Genomic DNA, 21,680 nt, shown 5'->3' with positions numbered 1-21,680 from the left:
TTTCTACATCTGTCTATAAATTTCCAGGAGAAATGCTGGTTTAAGGCCTATGGGAAGTATTTTAATTTTTTAGTGATTTATTTATTTGTTTGAGAGAGAGATAGAAAGAGAGCACGTGCTCACGAGCAGGAGGGGCAAGGGACAGGGAGAGAGAATCCCAAGCAGAATTTTCGCCGAGCTTGGAGCCCAAAATGGGGCTTGGTCTCAGGACCCTGAGATCACTACCTAAGCTGACACCAAGAGTCCGACGCTCAACTGTGCCACCAAGGTGCCCTGGGAAGTATTTTAATTTTTAATAGACGTTGACCAGTCTCCTCTCCCACCTCAGTAACATCTGGCCTCAAATAGGTTATGAGTATATGAATTTCCTTAAATCCTTGCCAGTGTTAAATATTATTTGGATTAATTTGCTCTGAGTTCCATGTTTGGGTTTCCTCCCAGATGATTGCTTTCCTCCCCACTGAGTCCTTTGTTGGTTTTGGGGGATGTCAGGCCATCATAAGTGATGACTGTAGTTCTCTCAGACTTTAAACTCTGCAGTTTTCTGGGTAGAAGCCTGGCACAGTGGCTTGGAAATCAGAGACCTGGCTCTTGGCGCAACTTGGCCATCAGCTTGCTGTTGCTGCCGTGAATCAGTCCATTTTGATTCTTTATTTCTCATTTTCCTAGGATGTTTAAGGCCTACCTGACATCTTCCCTAGATCTCTGAGAATGAATTGGAGAAAAAGAGAGCTAGAAAGGAGAAGTGATGTACCAAATTGTATGACTTTTGACAATCTCTCTGGGGCTACAATGTTCTTATCTAAAAAAGTACATCAATTGGACTGAATGTCCTCCAAGGCCTGTTTAGATCTGTCAGTCAATGCATCTGTATTCAAAATGACATGGGGGGAAAAAAAAAAGTCCTGTGCTAAAAGTCCTAAGGGGCTCCTGTTCCACCTAGTGGGCCTCGGTGGGGCTTTGAGATGAGCAACTTGAAATGGTTATAATTTCATTCCTGCCTGTTCTTCTTTGGTAGGAATTGTGATCTTGCTGTAGTAACATGTTCCTCATTCTCTTTCTAATCCCCTTTCTTACTGTGTGGTTTCTGGGACTCATAAAACCCACTTTGAATTGGCTGCTTCCAGTTTCCTCATAAGTTTTACTTTAGCTTATACAGTCAAGGTAATAGACTTTTATACATGACACACAAATATTGATTCAGAGATCACAGACTTTAAGGTCTATCCAGTATCAGGCTCTAAGAGTCTCTGCCAGTCTTGGGGGGACAAGGAGGGTGGGGAAGCATAGCAGTGATGTCTTATATAAGAGGCAGGTTGTGTAGCTCTGGACATACAGCTTTTATCCACATTTGGTTTTTCTAGAAAAGCCAAAGTGTAATGCATTTTATGTGAGATCCTCCAGTTCTTAAATACTTAATAAATTTCTAAAACATCGCAGAAGCCAAACAAACCAAGTTTGTGGGTTGGATTTCACTCTCTTGTGACCCCACGTATGGTTTAGAACCCCTTCTTTTCTCATTGATGTTGCCTTATTGTTTATGAGTTTATCTCCTCCTGGGTAGAATGTTAGGATATAATACCAATTTCTAACATGAGCTTTTTGAAATAGAATTTCAAATATCTTTCACCATCTCTTCCATCATCTGAAATGTGAGTGGAAATAAAATAATGACTTCTTAGTTATAGCAGGAGTATACAGCATTTCATCTACTTATGAAAGGGAAACTCCTAATGACATCCTATAGAATGCTTCTTTGCTTCTTTTTAAAATTCAGTGGACTCTATAGCCTCAGTGTATTTGTCAGTTATTACACAATAAGAATGCATTTATTTTGATCAACATACCCGGCTGAACTAAGCACATTACAGGAGGATAACCAACCGACAGCGGAGTGCAGTAGTAGGAACTGTGCTGCCAGTGGCGAGTTGTGGGAGATCATTTAAGGATTTTACTTTTCGTGTTTATGCATGCATTATTTAATCAGCACTTAACAGGCGTCTTCTCTAAACTCAGCCCTGAATTGCGTGCTATGAGCACAGCTGGAGAAAGAGCAAATAATGAGTGATGGGGGATATAGACAGGTGGAAATAGGGAATCAGGTAATTATAACACCGGGAAGGACACCTCGCAGTGTGGACGTACTCATCGAAAATGCCCCTAACCTCAGCCCTGGCGGTCCGCAGAGACTTCCAGAGGAAATGATAGCCAAGTAGAGATCTGAATAACCAGTACGAAGGAGGGGCCCCGAGGCTGTGAGAGATGGCAGGGCAGAGGGAGGAGCACCCCGGCGGCCCGAGCTGTGCCTGCACGCCACATGGCTGGAGTTCAGAGTGTGGGGGAGAGTCAGGAGAGCTCCCTCAGGAGCCCTGTTGTGCGGGGCCCGTGAGTCCCGTCAAGCAGCCCTTGAAAGGGTTAAAGAAGAGAAGAGCCTCGATCAGTTGGACAGTTTTTTTTTTTTTTTAAAGATTTTATTTATTTATTTGACAGAGAGAGACACATGCAGCAAGAGAGGGAACATAAGCAGGGGGAGTGGGAGAGGGAGAAGCAGGCTTCCCGCGGAGCAGGGAGCCCAATGCGGGGCTGGATCCCAGGACCCTGGGATCATGACCTGAGCCGAAGGCAGAAGCTTAACGACTGAGCCGCCCAGGCGCCCCATTTGGACAGTTTTTAAAAGCTAGTTCGAATCACAATTTCCCCTTTAGCTCTCTTCTTACTGCTGTCTTTTTAGACCCCTTTCGTCCCGGTGGTGCGACTGCCAGCGAGCAGCCCCACAGGTAGCTCGCATGGCCTCTGGTCTTCTCCACTTCAGGGTCTTTTGCCCCCAGCACCTGGCTACGAAGATAAAGAGAAACGACACCACAGCAAAGCACTAGGGAAGAAGACAACAAAACCAAGCCCGTGAGAGAAGCAGATGATGCCGATTTTGATCACAGACGTAGAATTGCACTGTATCAGGAGGCAGGAGGCCGGGAGCTGAGACTTAGGGCCAAACTTCGTATATTTTGGTTTCCTCAGTTTTCAGAGGAAGGGTTGTATTATACACGGTGGAAGGTGACACTCATTCTCACGTGCACGATGGGTCAGTCACCTTGTGCGTAAGTCAAATCATAGATGTATTTAATGCTCTAAGATTTGTCATATATGTGTATGTATTTGTGTGTGTACAATATTTACGAAGCAAGAGGAAGTTTTATTAGAAAGGGAAATGTGGGTCAGGAGGAGTTGGAACACATCTGAGAATCCGATGGTGATGCTAATGACAGTGCATGCTTACCATGTGTCCAGGAGCTGCCTTCTTATATGGAAAGGCAGGTGCTATGAGCAGAAACTATTTTCAGTACCAGACACAAGCGTACCTTGGAGAGACGCTAAGAAAGGCCCCTCCGCAGTCACACTTGAGCAGGCTCAAGTGTCAGGAGCCAGACAGTTTGCTGCCTAGGTGAATGTACCATCAGATTCCTCTGCAGGGCCCGGAGGTGCAAAACTTGAGACCGTAGTCGAGAATCCTGTTTCTCTTCCCCTGGGTCATTTTCTCCAATGGCAATTTTTTTTTTTTTAACTACCACTACAATCGGAAGTCACCCTGCTAATTTAGAAACATAAAACATATATTATACAGCTTACTTATCTTTAACTTTACTCCCAGTTACCACCGTAGAGAAATGCTTGATCTTACACAAGTGCATCATACCTTGCGTGAAATCTACCACTTCTAAGATGTTGCCAGTTTTGCACAACAAGATAGTGACTTAAAGAAGATAATATGAGACTCTATTAAGATTTTTAAAAGCTGTTCTTATTGTTTTTGTACCAAAGTGGCTTCTCTATAGTGTAGGGATTTAGGCAGTCCTCACATTCAGAAAAGGCTGGCAGGAGCCGCCTCCCCAAATTCATTCAGTAACAGTTTACTCGTGTTAACTTGGCATCAACAGTTTTATTTTTTTATCATCATATACTTCTGAATGCTGAACACTTGAGATATCACTCTGTCCTTTATAGGTATATTTGTTTTCCTGTCTTGCTTTTTGTATATTTCCAAATACAGAAAAAATCTCCTTCAAATGCTGCCGGAGCCAGGAGAGACAAGAAATGAGAGCACTTAGAGACGGGGGTTTGCCAGTCCTGCCTGCCTATGATCGGAAGGCAATCCCTGACCGAACCCTTAATTACCTTTCTGACATTAAATAACATGTACAAGCCCTGAACGTTGAAGTAGGGCTAGAGTGGGCCGGCGCTCTGTCATTACTGAGCATCACTGAGCCCAGAGAGAAAGGAAGCCCTGGAGGGAGGGGAGCAAATTGGGAGGCAGAGTTGACCTTCCCATCAGTGGCAGAGCTCACTCAGCAGGGCCGAGATGAACTCGGGTCCCTACCGGGGCCACCGCTGATTAGAGGCGGCATGGAGGATTTCCAGGCCTTGTCCAGGCCTAGGGACAGTTTACTGAGTTTTGTCATGGGAAGGTAGAAGGTCATTGCCCTCCTGAAGGTTAACCGGTGCTGTGGGCCTGGGCACTTTCCACTGAATTAAGCTGTAATTTGAAATTTTTATAGCTTTGACTGTGTTATTAAGTCACATGCAGTAGTGGTATATTTGAAATTTCAGTTCAGGGATATTCAAGGGTAAGAATTAACCCCAACCAAAATTCATCTTCATTTTTTATAGTCTTTCCCTTCTTTCTTCTGTGCTCATGGTCTGTTTATAGTATCTCCAGACCTGCTGATTGTATTTGTTTATCAAAGCACTGGTTCCGATACAGGGCTTATTGCCAGCATTTTACATAAAATCTTATTCCTTCACAGATTTCAAAAATTATGGGATTGAAAAGTCCATATAATGGTGACCTTATCAACATTGGATTTATATGAAAAAGCTTTATGACCTGACTTTTTTCTTTTTTAACTGAACAGGAAAAAATGCACACATTTTTCAAAATACCATGAAATTTTCAGAATAAAGACTTCTCTTTTCCTTCTAGCTCAGGACTTTTTTTTTTTTTTTTTGGTCTGCCAATTCTAATGATCACCTTTATTTATTTATTCATTTATTTATTTATTTATTTATTTTAATTAAATATTTTTTTATTCTTATGTTAATCCCCATACATTACATCATTAGTTTTAGATGAAGTGTTCCATGATTCATTGTTTGTGCATAACACCCAGTGCTCCATGCAGAATGTGCCCTCCTCAATACCCACCACCAGGCTAACCCATCCTCCCACCCCTAGCTCAGGACTTTTAATCTTTCAGTGGCATCTGTCTCAGCAGGTGTGTGTGTGTGTGTGTGTGCGCGCGCACGCGCTCACGTATGTGAGAGAGAGAGAGAGAGGAAGAGGGGGTGGGGGAGAGAGAGAGTAATGGATACTAGGTAAACAAACTGATTGTCTTGCTGTTTCTTTTGATTTGCTTGTGGAACAGTGAATAGATTGTAATGTAACTAAGTGCATAAATACATGCACACACACATACACAGCCCACAATCATGCTACCCATTTCTCCATATCAAAACCATAACACAATGATTTGTAAGCTTTAGGATGCATAAGCATTGAATAGAAGGCTTGGTCAAAATATCGGATGCCAATTTCATAGGGACAGGAGTTTTGTCTGTGTTTCTCCCCTTGCCTAGTGATTGGCACACAGTAGATATTAAATAAAAATTTCTTGGATTATTCTTAGGTCCCATCCCCATCATTTTGGATTTGGTAGGTTTGGGATAGAGTCTAATGAATTTGCATTGATAGCCGTTGGTGTGGATTGGATCATTGAAGGACCATGCTTCGAGAAACACCTCCTGGCGGGCCTGTGGCTGTGGTGATATGAACAGTGTAATTCCTGACAAAGGGTGGTAGAGTTTTCTGTGTCTGGAAATAAGCTGCAAAATTACGCTGCTTTGTGGAGGAATCTGACTGTGCTCTACCACTTGGATGGTATCTTGCAAAGCTGAGTGTCCTATGTGCAGGCCCCTATGTACTAGAACTTGAAACCATGGCAAAGAAAATATTTTCTGACTTTACACTTCTGTTTATTTTTGTGAAATACAATAAGAACTATTCACATATTTTCATGTAAGGATTGAGGTTGAGTTACATTTAGTTAAACAGTGATGGCTATTATGCTACCAATGTTTATTTTTCTTAACCAGAAGACATAAGAGGCTTGGTGCCAAACCACACATCTTTCTTTATTGCATACTTGGTAGTATTCTTACTGACTATACATGTAAGCCACATGTAATAAAGTGTAAAGTAGTTCTTCCAGAAACCCTCAGCTCCTACACTGAAAAGTACCTGGAGCATAAGTGCTACTATTTCCAATCCTGTCACTTAGTAAGATTTGTTTCTGCAGAAGTTACTAGCAAGATGTTTACATTAGAGAAAACCACCCGTCTGCTTTCCCATCCTACCTACATGCATGCGTGGATCTTTCTAGTGGCAAATGGGAACAGGATCAGCTACAGCATGGAAAGGCAGCTGGTGGGTCATTTACAGGTTCATCTGGGAGTAATTGGAGACAATCAAACTAGGAATCTTTTTCAGTGAGTACATTAATCTTAATGCAGGAAAGTAACTATTTAGACAAGAAACAGTTTCAACATTTTGGATTAACGTCTGATGTGGGAGCAAATTAGAGGCTGAGAGGGGCCTGCAGTGTTCCAGAGTAGGAAAAGAGCCCCTTATAATGAAAGCATTTGCACCAATACCCTAACGAGGAGGGATTAGTAGTGAAGGATCACATTGCAGTTATAATGATTCATTATTGTAGATGTGTTGTAGTTGCATATTAATTGTGTAGTTAAACATCTGTATGCCTTTTTAGTGCTATTTCAGTTTGCTTTAGCCAACCCACTTGTAACAAAGAACTTTTCAAGACCTCTTTTGTAGTATAAAAGGAATATACCTGTATCATCAACAATTCAAATGATATAGAAAGGTACATGTAGAAAATTAAATTGTTTCTGTATTCCTCCCCTCAGCTGTAACCATAGTCTAATAAGCAGATTCCTCCTTTTTTTTTTTCCCTATGCAGAGTTGGGTCTTGGCCCTTTGGTGGCAGATTAATCGGTTTGAATGTTAGCAGTGGTAAAAGTAACAATGCATTTGTGATAAAGTTAAAATTGCTTTGAGCCGGGTAAACTCTATTAGGTTGAACTGTGTGAAATTGCCGTGTTGGTAGGTCAAAAATGCCAAATATTGTCAGTTTTATGTGGCTCAGCTATACTATGAGAGGAATTTGTTCTTTAAAGTGTTTAGTAAGCATTTGCGGTGGTCCTGTGAGGCTGCAATGTGGAGGTAGCCCCCCGCAGACTGCCCTTTGCCAGTAGTGGGGTGGGGGATAAACAGGTATTGATGGCAAGGGGAATGGTCCGGTCTGTAATTTCCAGTACCACATTTCAGGTTTGCAACGTTGGGGATATTAGGAGTGGAGCAAAGCAGGAGGAATATGCCATGGGATTGAATTTCTGTCTATCTGCACATAGAAAAACTTAGCTCTGGAGCAAGTAAAAACAGTAGACTTTTTTTTTTTTTTTTTTTTTTTTGATGGATAGAAAGCGATTCATGTGATATTTATAAAGTATTCCTAATGTGTTGTATTATCTTTCCACGTTTGGATGATACCTGGTGGTCAAGAAACATGTCTCCAAATTCTATCATGTGATTTTAGTTTAATTAAGTTTATATGATATCACATTTTGGCTTTGTGTTTTGGGTGATCCATGACCTCTTTTTCCTGTAACACAGAGTTGACTCTTTGTATGTGTGTGTGTGTACAAGGTATAAAAAGCAAAAAACATGGAGTCAAAGATACAGTTCCATTTTTTAACCTGATTCTTGCACTTTTTCATTTGTTAGCTTATGGGTATGTGCGTGTGTATGTGTTTATTTATCATATTAGATATCATTAAGGGAAGGGTCTGGAACTAAGTAGAACCACAGCCTTTCTCCTGGTATGTAGCTGAACTAGGCAGCATACCTTGCAGAACTGTGTACAGGTTAACCTAGGAGCTGTGTATCTGTTCATTTTCCTGTCTAGACCACCTAGTCCTCACAGACACAGTTAAACAAGCAATCCTGTCTTTTCTCTGCATGCATTGGTTTTTTGTTTTTTGTTTTTTTGTTGGTCTTTTTTTTGTTTGTTGTTGTTGTTGTTGTTGTTTGCTCTCTACCCTTGAGATTTTCCCATTCAAAATACTTTAGCTATGAAAATATTCAGAATGCACTGGCAAGTAACTTCTCGTTGAAAGTAAGTAGTTTTATTATTTCTAGTATAAAGTGAATTTCAGCAGCCTTAGAACTATCTAGCTGTGGGCTTAAAGAAAAAGTTCATGTCTATTTTAAGTTGTAGCTTGAGGTATGGTTGGCTCCTTGGGTTTAATGAGTAGGAATGTTTGTCTTCTAGAAATGTCAGATAGCAGCCTCTCCAGTCTACGCCTCAGGAAAAGAGGACATTTTAAAAAAAGAGAGAGGAATATATGAATGCACTACTTCTTTCCAGAGGCTAACGGGGGAGTGAGCAAGGATAGGTTGTGTTTGTTTGTGGTCTGTCCTTTCCTAGAAGGATTATCATATAATGACTTGGAAAACTGATACATTAAAGAAGGTTTTGTCCTTTCTTTCTCTATTAACACTGCTTGTAACTGATAAAATGAACCTACTCTGGGGTCGCCTGGGTGGCTCTCGGTTAAGCCTCCAACTTCAGCTCAGGTCGTGATCTCAGGGTCATCAGATCCAGCCCTGTATTGGGCTCCATGCTCAGTGGGGAGTCTGCTTGAGAGTCTCTCCTTCTCCCTCTCCCTCTGCTCCTCCCCCCACTCCTGCATGCTCTCTCTCTTTCTCGCAAATAAATAAATAAAATCTTTAAAAAAAAAAATGAACATACTCTGAACTCTTCTGTTAACTCAGAATTTATTTAATCATGATGAAATTGGAGTTTAGGTGAAATTTATCCCTTCCAAGTGGGAGTGGAAATTGAAGATGTTTATTCTCAAAGTGGGAGGTTGGAAGTTTCAATATGGCAGAGAAGCAGATATCTGAATCCTGCTACCAAACGAAGGGAGGCTCCCTGTGTCCTTCTGTCCTTCTGGGACTTTGTCAGAGGCACAATTATCTTTAGGCACAACAGTGTTTTTCTGTTTTTGTATTGTTTCAACATCACAGTTTTGAAACCATTGTTAGAATTTTACCCCCAACCCTAAAATTACAAGTCTTTTGCATCACATACAGTTGAAGATTTTTCAAACCTCAGTGGTGAAATGAATTTAAAATGTTGCCATATGTTTACTTAAAATTTGTGGAGAAACCAAGTGAGGAACCAAGCATGCTGGAATTACTAACACTAATGTTACAGGATTTGTTTGTCAGTAAACGATAAGAAAATAACATGTGTTATACCCGTGATATTATTAAGATTACATGGAGAATTATTTTGACAGTGTTTGTCTTGAAAAGGGAGACATACTGGCTTTAGAACTTGTAGGTGCTAATCACTGGTCTGACTTGGCAGCCCAGGAGACTCACTTGCCGTGGTAACAGCAGGAATTACAGTTTCTGGCAACTTGCTGGGAGCAGTGGTTGCTGCCTTGGCAGCCTCATAACTAGTCAGGTCTGGCACCTTCCTGGATGTTGATAGGATGTTGATAGATATTGCGGAGGGTTTTCTGACCTTCCATGCCTTTTGTCTGCCATCAGCTATGAAATTAGTGGCTCTGTCCTTTTTCAAATGCAAATTTATGATGTTAAGCTCAAAAGAAAGAAGGTTTGCTTTCAAATACAGATATGGGTACCTATTTAACTGATAGTCTACTTCAAAAGTGTATATAAATGTATTTAGAAATCGAAAATCTGTAGTAATTGAGACTTACAAGAAAGAAAGATGGAGACTTCGAGTCTTTGTGTAGAAATGGTCAAAAATATATAAAGCAATGACATGACTTTTTTCTATAATATTTGTCACTGTCAGGAACAAACCATTTTTTCCCCAAGATGAATGATGGCAGAAATTCAATTTTCCTGAAATTGTAGGAAAAATGCCACGGGAAATGATGAGTGTGAAGACATTATTTTGAGAAATGAGCAACAATTTAGGTGTAAGTGGCGAGAGAAAAAAGGCGATGATGGGACGGAGGTTGGGGGGTGCAGTTAAAAAAAAATCCCAAGGTAAAGGATCCTCAGGGCCCGGGATTCTTAATTTAGTGGAAGCTTCAGTACCTTTTTGGGGTTGTTGCTGATAAGGATAGATCCTTACTGAATTTGACAGGCTAAGGGGTTAACTTGAAAAATGAAATTGGATAAGATTACAAATCCTGTTGTATAATGTATTTCCAAAACTTGCCTCACAAAGCCAAATTGCTTTCATACAACATGGGATCGTTTAGGCCCTTGATTCATTTCACCTATCTGCGTCCTGTACCTGGTGGGTGTGAAGTCCCATACCTGTTCATCATTTTCAAATACCCTGTTGTGGTTTGAAGTATTGAACTCTGAGGATGAGTCTACCTTGGAAGTTCAGTGCAGGCCAAGTGTCCTTTTTAAAATAAGCAAATGTGAAGTTGGTCCCCAGATTAATATCTGAAAGCTAGCTATTTAATAAAGTTTTAATTGTTTAAGACTGATGGGCCAGTTGAATAGTTAAAAGAAGGAAGATTATAAATTATTGGAATTAATGAGACAAAAGTCTATCATAAGTCTATATGATGGTTGTTCCTTCATAGTTCGTGTACTGTGATTTTATTGTTGTAATTATTTTCCCATGTGTGCTAATTTACAGAGCTCCAGTAAAATAAACTTGTAGATGTTTTTACTGTAAGGTTTTTAGTGTATAAAACTAACTTGCCCATGGCAGGTCTATGTAGGACGGGAGAGGAGGCCTCACTATGTAGCCTGGACTTGTCTGGCCTTGGACTATATACTGTTGCTGATTGAGTTTCAGGGGGAGCACGCTTCTTGTTGTCTTCCAGTGTTGGAACCAGCTACACAAATTAGTTCTCTTTCTGGATGACCTTCTTTGGACCAAATATATGTTTATTAAAGTTTGTCTTGCAATTAAGGAACATAGTATATGGTCCCGAAACAGTTTTGCCTGCAGAGGTCTACAGAAATTCATAGCAGTAATGGCGCCTGGGTGGCTCAGTCGTTAAGCGTCTGCCTTCAGCTAAGGTCATGATCCCAGGGTCCTGGGATCGAGGCCCACATCGGGCTCCCTCCTTGGCGGGAAGCCTGCTTCTCCCTCTCCCACTCCTCCTGCTTGTGTTCCCTCTCTTACTGCGTCTCTCTCTGTCAAATAAATAAATAAAATTTTAGCAATAACAATAGCTCTAATAAAACAACTGCTCACATTCATTGTGCTCATACTAGAATTTATCTATATGCTTTCTCTCTGCCTTTCTGGGGAATGCCCAGTGTAGCCCATCTTGCATGATGATTACCTATCTAAAATAGGATATATGATACATGTAATATCATTTTATTTGAGTAAAATATTAAATAATCTAGATTTGCTTTTTTTTAAGTATGTTAAAACATGGGTGCATTTCTTTATTTTTACTTTTTTAGTAGACTTTATTTTTTAATGCAGTTTTAGGCTCACAGAAAAATTGAGTGGCAAGTTCTCATATACTCCCTGCCTACCACCACGTACCTCCTCCCCACCTCTGCCCCTAAGCCTCCCCTACTATCAACATCTCTCACCAGCATGGTACATTCCTTACAGTTGATGAACCTACACTGACCATCACCGTCACCCAAAACCCAAGGTTTACATTAAGATTCATGCTTGGTGTTATAAATCTTTTTGTAAAGATGTGGGTGGTTTTGCAGTATTACTGGGTATCAAGAATTTGTCCAGGGCCACCAGTGCCAGTAACTAGGTTATTTTATGACTTTGGGAGAGCAAATAAAAGCACACATGACCCATATCTTTAAAAGCATTAGGAGATGCTGCAAGCCTATGGTTGCAGAGTGGTGCAAGGGAAGCTTCAGACAGGTTTAAGAGACTGTATAAAAGAGTAGAGGGGTATGGAGGACTTAGATGAAGCCCAGACAGAATCACTTCAGAAAGAGAAAACTGGGACTCCATGAGGTTCACAGCACTGACTACAGAAAAGATCGAAAGCGAGTAGGATTAGAAACTGTTGGCTGGAGGAGAGATTCACATATTTAGGGAAAGGATCGGACCCCTTGAAGTTGGCAGTGAAAGTAAAAAAGGAAAGAATAAGGAGAAATTAAGGATCCTGTAGAAATGAAAAAGAAACAGAACACCCCAAACTCTCTCCCTTTCTGCCACCAGCACCATCCATAATACCTACATAGAGGAGAGAACTGATGTAAGAGAGGACTCTCAAACTAAGAACACAGTCCCTTGAATGAATAAGACTAGAACAAGCACATCTATATAAAACTGCTGTAAAAATTCAGAAAATATAAAATAAATGCATTTCAAAAAACAACCATAAAATTAAAGAAAACTGTACACAACAAACTGTAATCTAAATTAAATTTTCTTATTCAGGCTCTTGGGTATATGAAACCTAAAAACCCCACCTTGAAGTGGTAATACAAAAGCTAAGAAGAAAAATGCACAAAAGCCAAAATGAAATGAGTTAATTGAACTCCTGGGAAATGTAGAAGAAAAGACAAAACTAAATCAGAAATGAAGACTAAGTTACAAGATGCTCAAGGGAAAATGGATTGAAATGTCAGATGACCCAATATATTCATATTTACATTAGATGTAAATGGTCTAAATATCAGTTAAAAGTCGGAGGTTGACAGAATGGATTTAAAAAGCACATGACCCATTGATATGCTATTTATAAGAAACTTACATATTCAAATCTAACTATATTGGTAGGCTAAAAGAAAAAGTAAAAAGATACATCATCAAAACTAAGCTAGAGTTGTTATATTAATATCCATAAAACAGGCTTCAGAGCAAAGAAAATTACCAAAGACAGAGAGACATTATATATTTATAAAGGAGCCAGTTCACAAAGAAAATATAGAAATCCTAAATGTATATAGTGTAAACATCACACACAAAGCAAAACACATAAAGCAAAAACTGGCGGAATCAAATGAAGTTGACAAATCCCCAGTTACAGTTGGGGATGTCAACAACCCTCTCTTGGTCACTGATAGAACCATTTTTCAGAAAGCCGGCAAGTACAGAGAAGAACTCAGCAACATCATCAACCAACAGAATCTAATTGGCGTTTATGGAACTCTCCACCCAATTTCAGCAGAATATATATTCCATATGTATGGCATGTATACCAAGATAAACCACATTCTGGGTAATGAAACAAACCTTAACAAATTTAAAACAATTGAAATCATACCAAGTATGTCCTCTGGCCATAATGGAATCTAACTAGAGTTTAACAGCAAATAACAGGTGAAATAACTGGGGGGAGGGGCTTCATCTAAATGAAAACTCTCTTCCACTACCCTTGATTCTGAATAGTTATTGGCTTGGAAAATGGGAAAAATAAATATCTCATCTGACAAAATGATAATGAAACATATCAGTTGATTATTATCCATCGTCTTTTTGTCTACTTTGTTTTACAGCTTCTCTCTTAAAAGGACTAAAACATGCTAACATAGTGCTGCTTCACGACATCATCCACACCAAGGAGACGCTGACACTTGTGTTCGAATATGTGGTGAGTAAAATAAGAATTCAGATTTTATAAACATAAATAAAAATCTTGTAGTATTATAATGGAGTTTCTTATTTAAGTTGCTGTACCGAAGTATTTTATCTATTAAGTTTGTATAATTTTGAACAATCCAGAAAAATTTTAAACTGAATTTTCATCAGATATATTATCTATTAATAATCTATTTGTCACTGGATATGCTGTAATTTTTAGGTTTACCAAATAGGATTAAACAGCATGACAGTGATCACTCCATCAAAGGAAGTTCTTTTCCCTTTGGACTTACAGCTTGGTTTCTCAGAAGCATTCTTACTAAGATTTTTTTTTTCCTTTTTGGATGGGTGGAGGAAAGCCTGATACTTACAATTTAGACTTCATAGTTTTCTCCCTCAGTTCGTATTTCAGCTATTAATTAAAACTTCCAATTTGCATAGCATACAATGTAATGATCTTACTGTGTTGAGAGTATTACTGCTAGAAGACTTGGACTTGAACTCATAATTAATCTTTCTCCGTTTCTCCTAGAAAAACATATGGTATTTATGTAGCACCACTTCAGCCTTTAACTGTGGAATCATGAGATGTAACCATGATAATTAACATCCCAATTTTCACAGATGGATCTGAGAACATATAATTTATAAGATACAAATGACATTGGTGGAGACTTTTATTGAGGAGAGTAGCTATTGGTATTGTGAATGTATTAGGATCCCATTTTATAAATTACCACACAACTTTTTAAAAAAATTTGAAATAGGTTCCATGTTTTTTTAAAAAATATATAATAGAATGCATATTTGCAACATTTTTTATCTTGCTAATGTCTGCCTACATCTGTTTATCATTTGAAAATTGTTGTCTTATGAAGAAGCCATTTATCTTCTCTATTTACATATAAATGATAGATACATTTGAATAATATGGTAATGTGGCTACAAGGACAGCTAGAGCTGAGCAGTTGAATATATTACATGCTACCAAGAATGGATGCAGATTCGCACATCAATGCAAATATAATTTCTTTTGTTTAATCGGTGATTTTGGAGTCAATAATGTATTCAGTTGACTTAGAATTGGAATTTTTGTTTGATATTTTCCAGTAGGTCTAGTTGCAATACTGCAATTAAATCTAGATTTTTCTTAGTATACTTGACTAACTTTTATGTTTTGTAGAAAAAAAGATTTAAAAAATGTACTTATTCCCTCCTCCAAAATTAGATGGTTAAGCTAGAAAGAAAAATAGTTTGGCCTCTAAAATCAGTAACGTCAATAGAGAAACTAACAGAATTAATATGAAAATATGTCCTTCAAGTCTTAAAAGAAAACTAAATATATTTGTGAGGCTAAAATCATTTGATGATTTTATATTCTGTGCAAGTGGCCACATGAAGGAAATTCACTGTTCTAAAATATTTGCTAACTGATTAAGACTGACTTTTAAACATGTCCTGTAATATTTGCTAACTGATTAAGACTGTTAAATAATCACTCTTCTTTGTGTGAGTGAAATTTCCCCTGGTCCCAATTCTTGTGGAGCCATCCCAGGTCAATCAGCCACATAATAGTGTGGACATTAGCAGTACTTTCAGGCAACGTTTTATTCCCAACTTCTCTGAGGGAGTCTAGACGTAGCTTAACCTATTGTCTCTTTGAGAATGAGGCAAGCTCGCATCATTCATGGTTTAGGACTGCCCTGCCTTGCCTCTTCTTGGGTCCCCCACTCTATCTTTATTTCCTCACCTCCCCATTGTTCCTGCCTTCCTCTTTTCCATCTAACCCTTGTCTTTTTCTGTTCTTTTCATCTCTTGTCCTTTTGCTCTCTCTGGTGGAGTACTTTTTGTTGCTACAACTAAAGTTTGCTTGGGTTTTGTTTAAGTAAAATGTTTGAATGGATCTCTGAAATCAGAGTTGGGGTGGGGGGTAGGGAAGAGTTCCAGGCTGTAGAAATAGCTTACAAGAGTCTTCTGAGTTAGAGTTGGGGAGTTGTGGACTCCTTGGCAGTATTAGTGTGACCATGTGGCAATTGCTCAGTATAAAAATAACTCCCCAGAATATTTCCTAAAATTTTTATTTTTTGATACTGCTTTTTCATTGCTTGTTGTTTGTACATCTACTGATACCTTGAGGAAGATTAAGGCTCCTACATATTTTAATGGATTAATCAGATTGCTTTCCTCACAGTATCTGGCAGAAATAAATTCTGCTTTTTTCTTGTATGTTTCATAGTGATGGAAAGGCAATAAAAATTTCAAAGCATGAAATGCCTTGGGAATTAGAGCAGATCTAGGTGAGGGACATAGGGTAGGAAATCAGAGGGCACTGTGGGCTTGGCATGATGAGTGGTGGATCAGAAAAGGAGGTGAAAATTATGACCACAATACTAGAAATCAGTAACTAAAATTTATTTATTGTTTTATGCTGAGCATTCTGCTGGGGGCTTTACATTCATTACCATTTTTGATGTTCTCAGTGGCCTCCTGGAACTATGAATGTCACTTTACAAAGGAAAAGAAAACTAAGGATTAGGGAGATTAGGTACTTATCCAGACCCATTTTACTCTGGTTCCCAATTGTAATGTTGTATCTCCCACTTATTTTTACAACTGTAGTTAGATTGAGTCTTTGGTCAGAAGAGGAAAAGGAAATTTTCTTCTTTCTTTCCACCACCCTCCCTTACTCTGCTCTTAAAATCCTGAGTACAGTTAAATCCTGAATCGGTTAAACTGCTTTGTTCTTTAAATAAGTGTTGTGGACTGGTCAAAAGCCTCATCATTTAAGATTTTATTTTAATTATGAAATGTTTTTAAGTTTCCATAAAGCAAACTTATAATTACAGTATTGCCCCCTGTATATCACTGGGATCTACTTACACACACGCACACACACACAGAACCTTGTTGTTTAGCAAGCCCTGAAATCAATATCAAACACCTTAATGTGCAGTTTCCTAAACTTAGTGATTATATTGCCACATTTCGAAATTGTTAACATCAAAGTTGTTTTCTAAAAAAGGTTGATTTTATAGTTCCATGTAATTAATAATACCCTTTTTTTGAGGAAGGGGAATAAGTAAGTTAAAAAGTGTAAGACAGGAGCGCCTGGGAGGCTCAGTGGGTTAAGCGTCTGCCTTCAGCTCAGGTCATGATCCCAGGGTCCTGGGATAAAGCCCTGCATCGGGCTCCCTGCTCGGCGGGGAGTCGGCTTCTTCCTCTGCCTCCCTCTCCCCTTGTTCCTGCTGTCTCTCTTTCAAATAAATAAAATCTTTAAAAATAAATAAAGTAAAATAAAAGTGTAAGAAAAATACACCGTGCCCATTGAAACCCTAGGTATGAAAGAAAAGTAAAATAACTTAAGATTCACTAGGTACTACTGGATTTTTTCTTTGGATTTTAGTTAAGTGTTCAAGGCTTTTTTTAAGGTTCCTATGTAATTTGAGTTCCACCCAGTGAAACACTCTTATTTATTTATTTATTTTATTATTTTTTAATTTAAATTTTGATAGTTAACATATAATAACCTTCTTTATGATCATATACATACTGCATAAAAACATTTCTGATCTTTGCTTTAAAAGAGAACCTGAAGTCCAGCTGCTTTGTGTTAGTTCCACAGATGATATTGCAGGTTACACAAAAGCCTTGGGAGGACCAGAATAATGAAATAAGTGATGAACAATTAGTGATGTGGAAGAGCACTGGAAGATTTCAATGACTTTGGAGGTCATTATTAAAACTCTTCAGTGGATAATAGGATGCTGCTAGTATACACTGTCTCTGCAGTACTGTGGAAAGTTCCTAAAATGTCTGAAATTTAGATTCTTATACACTTTCAAAGCGTGTAGATATAATCCGTGAGCTGCAAGGTTGGGGACCCGCTGGAAAATGTGCAGCTCAGTTTGCTCCTGTTTTCAGTACTGTCTTCCTGCCATTGTTGTCCAATGTGAAGGAGCAGTTTTAACCAAGGAATGAGTCAGTTAGCTTGAAAAATATATCTGGTTTCACAGTGGTTTAAGACATTGTTATAGCTGCCCTTTTTCCTACATGGGTTTGAGTGTTGGCAGAGAAATACTATAGAAAATAGTGAAAGTGCTAACAATTTTTTTCTACTTAAAGAAAGTTAAGCAATTTAGTTTTTTTTCCCCTTTTCTTTCCTTTTTTGGCCAAAGACAAATTAGTGCCACATTAACCTATTTAACATCATGCTGAAAAATTTAAAACATGTGATTATGTAAATATATATTACCATTAAAGCACATAACTATTCTGTTCTGGTTTTTATTACATGAGATCAAAGTATGTATAGCAGAACTCTTCATTGCACATTTAATTATTATGTATAAGAAAAAAAACAACAACCCTATAGCTTACGATATTCACTGGAGCACTCATTTTATTTCTTCTGCTGTGGGGCAAACTAGTAAAATAGTCAAACTAATGTGCAATAGTATGTAAAAAAAAAAATCTATATTACATATGAAAAAAAGCTGTGTCTCCAAAAATCATGTGAAGTGATTTATGAATCACCAAAATTCATGTAAGTTATTTATTTTTTTTTAAAGATTTTACTTATTTGAGAAAGAGAGCACAAGCGGGGCGAGGGGCAAAGGGAGAAGCAGACTCCCTGCTGAGCAGGGATCCGGATGTGGGGCTCGACCCAGGGACTCGACTCTCGGGGACCTGATTCCCAGACTCCATCCCCGGCCTCCGGGATCATGACCTGAGCCGAAGGCAGACACAACCTACTGAGCCACCCAGGCGCCCCTATTTTTATAGTAATTTTATTCTACAAAGCCCTCTCTCATACACATTATTCCATCAGATTCTGTCTTTCGCCCTTTGAGGTACATAAGGCATATATTATTGTTGCCCAGTTTTGTTTGTTACCCAGTTTTTATCGAAGAGGAAAAATAATGCTTAGAGAATTTAAAGTGAAATCACTCAGTTAAGTTAAAAGGGTAAAGACAAGACTTCTGTGCCCAGATCCTTGTTATCCTCTCTCACCTTGACGGCTAGTGTTGGGATGAAGACCCGTCTTCAGAGTTTTATATGATGGTCTGAGGTGTGTGTGATGTTCAATATGGGACTGGCAGCTGAAAGTTATGTTCTTTCTTTGCTCCCTGCCACACAATTTACCTCATTATTTGGTTTTTCTGCCTCATACATTTTGATTTCTAAGTCTATGAGGAATGCTTTAATTTGCATGATTTTAAGCCACATCTGTTCTCAAAAACTGTAGCTCTCCATCAGGATTCTGATTTCCAGATTAAACTCTCCTGGGGCAATGGCACATTTTTCTGCTTCCTGTGAGATGAAATACATGTGCACATGTAGAGGCACATACAGCTGTAAATGGGGGTGATCAGGGGCAGCCTCACTGAGAAGGTAAAAAATCTGAAGGAGGTGAAGGAGGAACACACAGGTATTTGAGGCACATGGTGGAATTCAGGATATATTTTCAAGGCTGAGCTGATAGCATTTGATGTGGGGTTTGACAGATGAAGAGGAGTCAGGGATGACCCCCAAGGATTTGGACTTGAGCAACTATGATAGTGGAGCTGCGTGAGGAAAGATAGGGCAGAGTGCAGGAGGAGCAGAGTGGGGAAGACGTGACTCAGATTTAAATGGGTTAAAGTTGACATGCACCTTGTATGTGCAAATGGACATGTCACAAGGCAGTTGGATGCATGAGTCTAGAATTTAGGAAAGAGATCCAGGGTAGACATTTGGAAGTTGTCTGGGTTGTAGATATTGTTTGACAAGGGGATTGTATGGGATCACCAGGTGTGGTAATTGTTACCTTGGTGGTCCTCAATGAACCATGCCTTTGTATACTCACCCCCTTGTGCAATCCTTACCCCTTAATCAAGGTGGGGCTTTTGGTTGCTCTAACCAATGAGCACCATGGTGGAAGTGACACTCCGCCAATTGTGGTCCTGACAGCTTCTCTTTTGCAATCTTGAGCATCCTGACCAGGATGTGTTAGAATTCCAGTTGTCTTGCTGAAGAGGCCATGTGGCGAGGGAAAGGCTGCAGAGGACATGGAAGAGAACAGAGAACCTGGAACACAGTGTAGAGTTGGGCTCTATGTATCGGACCCCAGCCAAGCCATTTGCCCAGTCTAGCTAAGTGCCAGACGTATGACGGGAGAAGCCATCTTGGGGAGGAGGGAGGGTGGCGCATTCTGGGCTCACAAGTATCACCTGGCGCCAAGGGCCGTTGTCCCTGATATGCCTTTTCTGAATTTGCAACCCAAGAATTGTGAGAAATAATAACATGGTCATTGTTTTAAGCCATCCAGCATAGGGTTGGTTTGTTGTTCATAGTCAATAACTAAAACAGCCTATGAGTGAATGAACACAGAAAATGGAAAGGAATTTCATGGACTGACCCCTGGGGCATTCCACCATCAAGGGTCACAGTGATAAGGAACTATCAACAAAGGGTACTGAGAAGAAAACACCAGTGAGAAAGGAGACTGTTCATGAATTCAGAGGAAGCGGTTTCATCGGAGACTGAGCGCAAGAGCAGAGCAAGTGCCTCTCCAGTGCCTAGCCCAGTGTCTGGCGCATAGTAGGTGCTCAGCAACTCTGTTTTCTGGGAGGGAGGGAGTGACATTTGAAGCAGGAAGAACAAGAGATTATAGTAGTGTCACCATCTAAGGCAAACAACCGAGAGAAAGCGGAACTAAGTCACGTTTTAAAATTTTTTCTTTATCTATTTATCTACATCCATCTTTAGTTTCCATCGACAGTCTTTAGTTTTTTTCTCTGAAAGCAAATATTCTTCCAAGCAGAAGGTGCAGAGCAGATCTGCCTCCACAGCAATTAGAGCAGGCCTCGGACAACGGGACAGTCAGAAACCACCTCGTTGTGTCAAAAGGAATTAAAGGGCCTGGCTGCTCTGAATAAATGTACCTGTCCGAGTTCTCTCTTGCCAGCAACAGAAATTCTCTTTGGCTGAATTAAACCGACGAGTTTATTGAGAGGATATCATGTGGCTGACAGACCTGCTGGGAAGACTTTAGAAACCGGCAGGAACCGTGTAAAGCTGACGACCCAGACCGGAGCCAAAACCATGCCACGGAACCGGCCATGGAGCACCCTGCTGCCCCCAGGAGTGTCGGCTCCAGACACTGTCTCTTACCTCACTGTCCTGAACACCCTAGTGACTGGAGGTTACTACCTCTGCCGATGATGTCAAAATTGCATTGACGTTCTCCCTGCTTCTTCAGGTTGCGTTAGCTCCTACTGCAGAGTTCGGTTTGGTCGTGTGTGGTAGGTGACGCTAGGTCACATGCTCAAGTTTTGACTGCACAGTCACCTGAGAGAGCGGCCTTTTGGCTTTTGCAATAGCAGCAGGGCCTTGCCTTCCACCAAAATGCATAAAGCAGGGGATTTTCACAACACAGGGGGTACGGTCAGATTTAGAACACACTTTGCTCAGTTCCCTGCTCTTCCCAATCCCCTCCCCCCAAAAAACACCTCATGAACATCCACTGGAATGAGTTCATTGTGTAGCCCCAGATAAATTACATCTAGAATGTGAAAAGAAGTGCCCGTAGTGTGTTAATAGAACTGTCGTCTATAATCTTTGAAAAATCAAGAATGAAGGTGAGCAGAAGTAATGCTGGTTTTTAAAAGGTGTGTGGGGGGGTACTGGGTGGCTCAGTTGGTTAAGTGTCTGCCTTCAGCTCAGGTCATGATCCCAGAGTCCTGAGATCAAATCCCACATCGGGCTCCTTCCTCAGCAGGGAGCCTGCTTCTTCCTCTGTCTGCCACTCCCCCTGCTTGTGCTCTCTCTCTCTGACAAATAAATAAAATCTTTAAAAATTTTTTAAAAAAATAAAAAAACAAAAATAAAAGGTGGTGGGAAACAAACCTGAATCTATGGACACAATAAGCACATGATAGAACGTTAGTGAAATTCAAAACTAGATCTTTGGACATTAAAGTCTAATAATCTTCATTCCCTTTTAGTAAGTAACAGTGTTATTACTTGATTTCAGCAAAGCTTGTG

At 39.7% G+C, this 21,680-nt stretch overlaps 1 protein-coding gene across 6 annotated transcripts in view; it reads left to right on the top strand.

The window, feature by feature from the left end:
* Window positions 1-21,680, top strand: part of CDK14 (cyclin dependent kinase 14) — a 550,615-nt gene that overhangs the window by 222,793 nt on the left and 306,142 nt on the right. For all 6 annotated transcript variants that reach the window (XM_054505309.2, XM_054505308.2, XM_064575299.1 and 3 more), the window contains one exon: window positions 13,571-13,665. In XM_054505309.2, the coding sequence (XP_054361284.1) occupies window positions 13,571-13,665 (95 nt within the window). The remainder of the gene's footprint in view (window positions 1-13,570; window positions 13,666-21,680) is intronic.

The sequence above is a fragment of the Mirounga angustirostris genome, unplaced genomic scaffold (genome assembly GCF_029215605.1).
Source record: "Mirounga angustirostris isolate CCGP_5_RB_7025 unplaced genomic scaffold, mMirAng1.0.hap1 SCAF_12, whole genome shotgun sequence".
NCBI classification, from domain to species: Eukaryota; Metazoa; Chordata; class Mammalia; order Carnivora; family Phocidae; genus Mirounga; species Mirounga angustirostris.
This window is presented reverse-complemented; position numbering and strand designations above follow the sequence as displayed.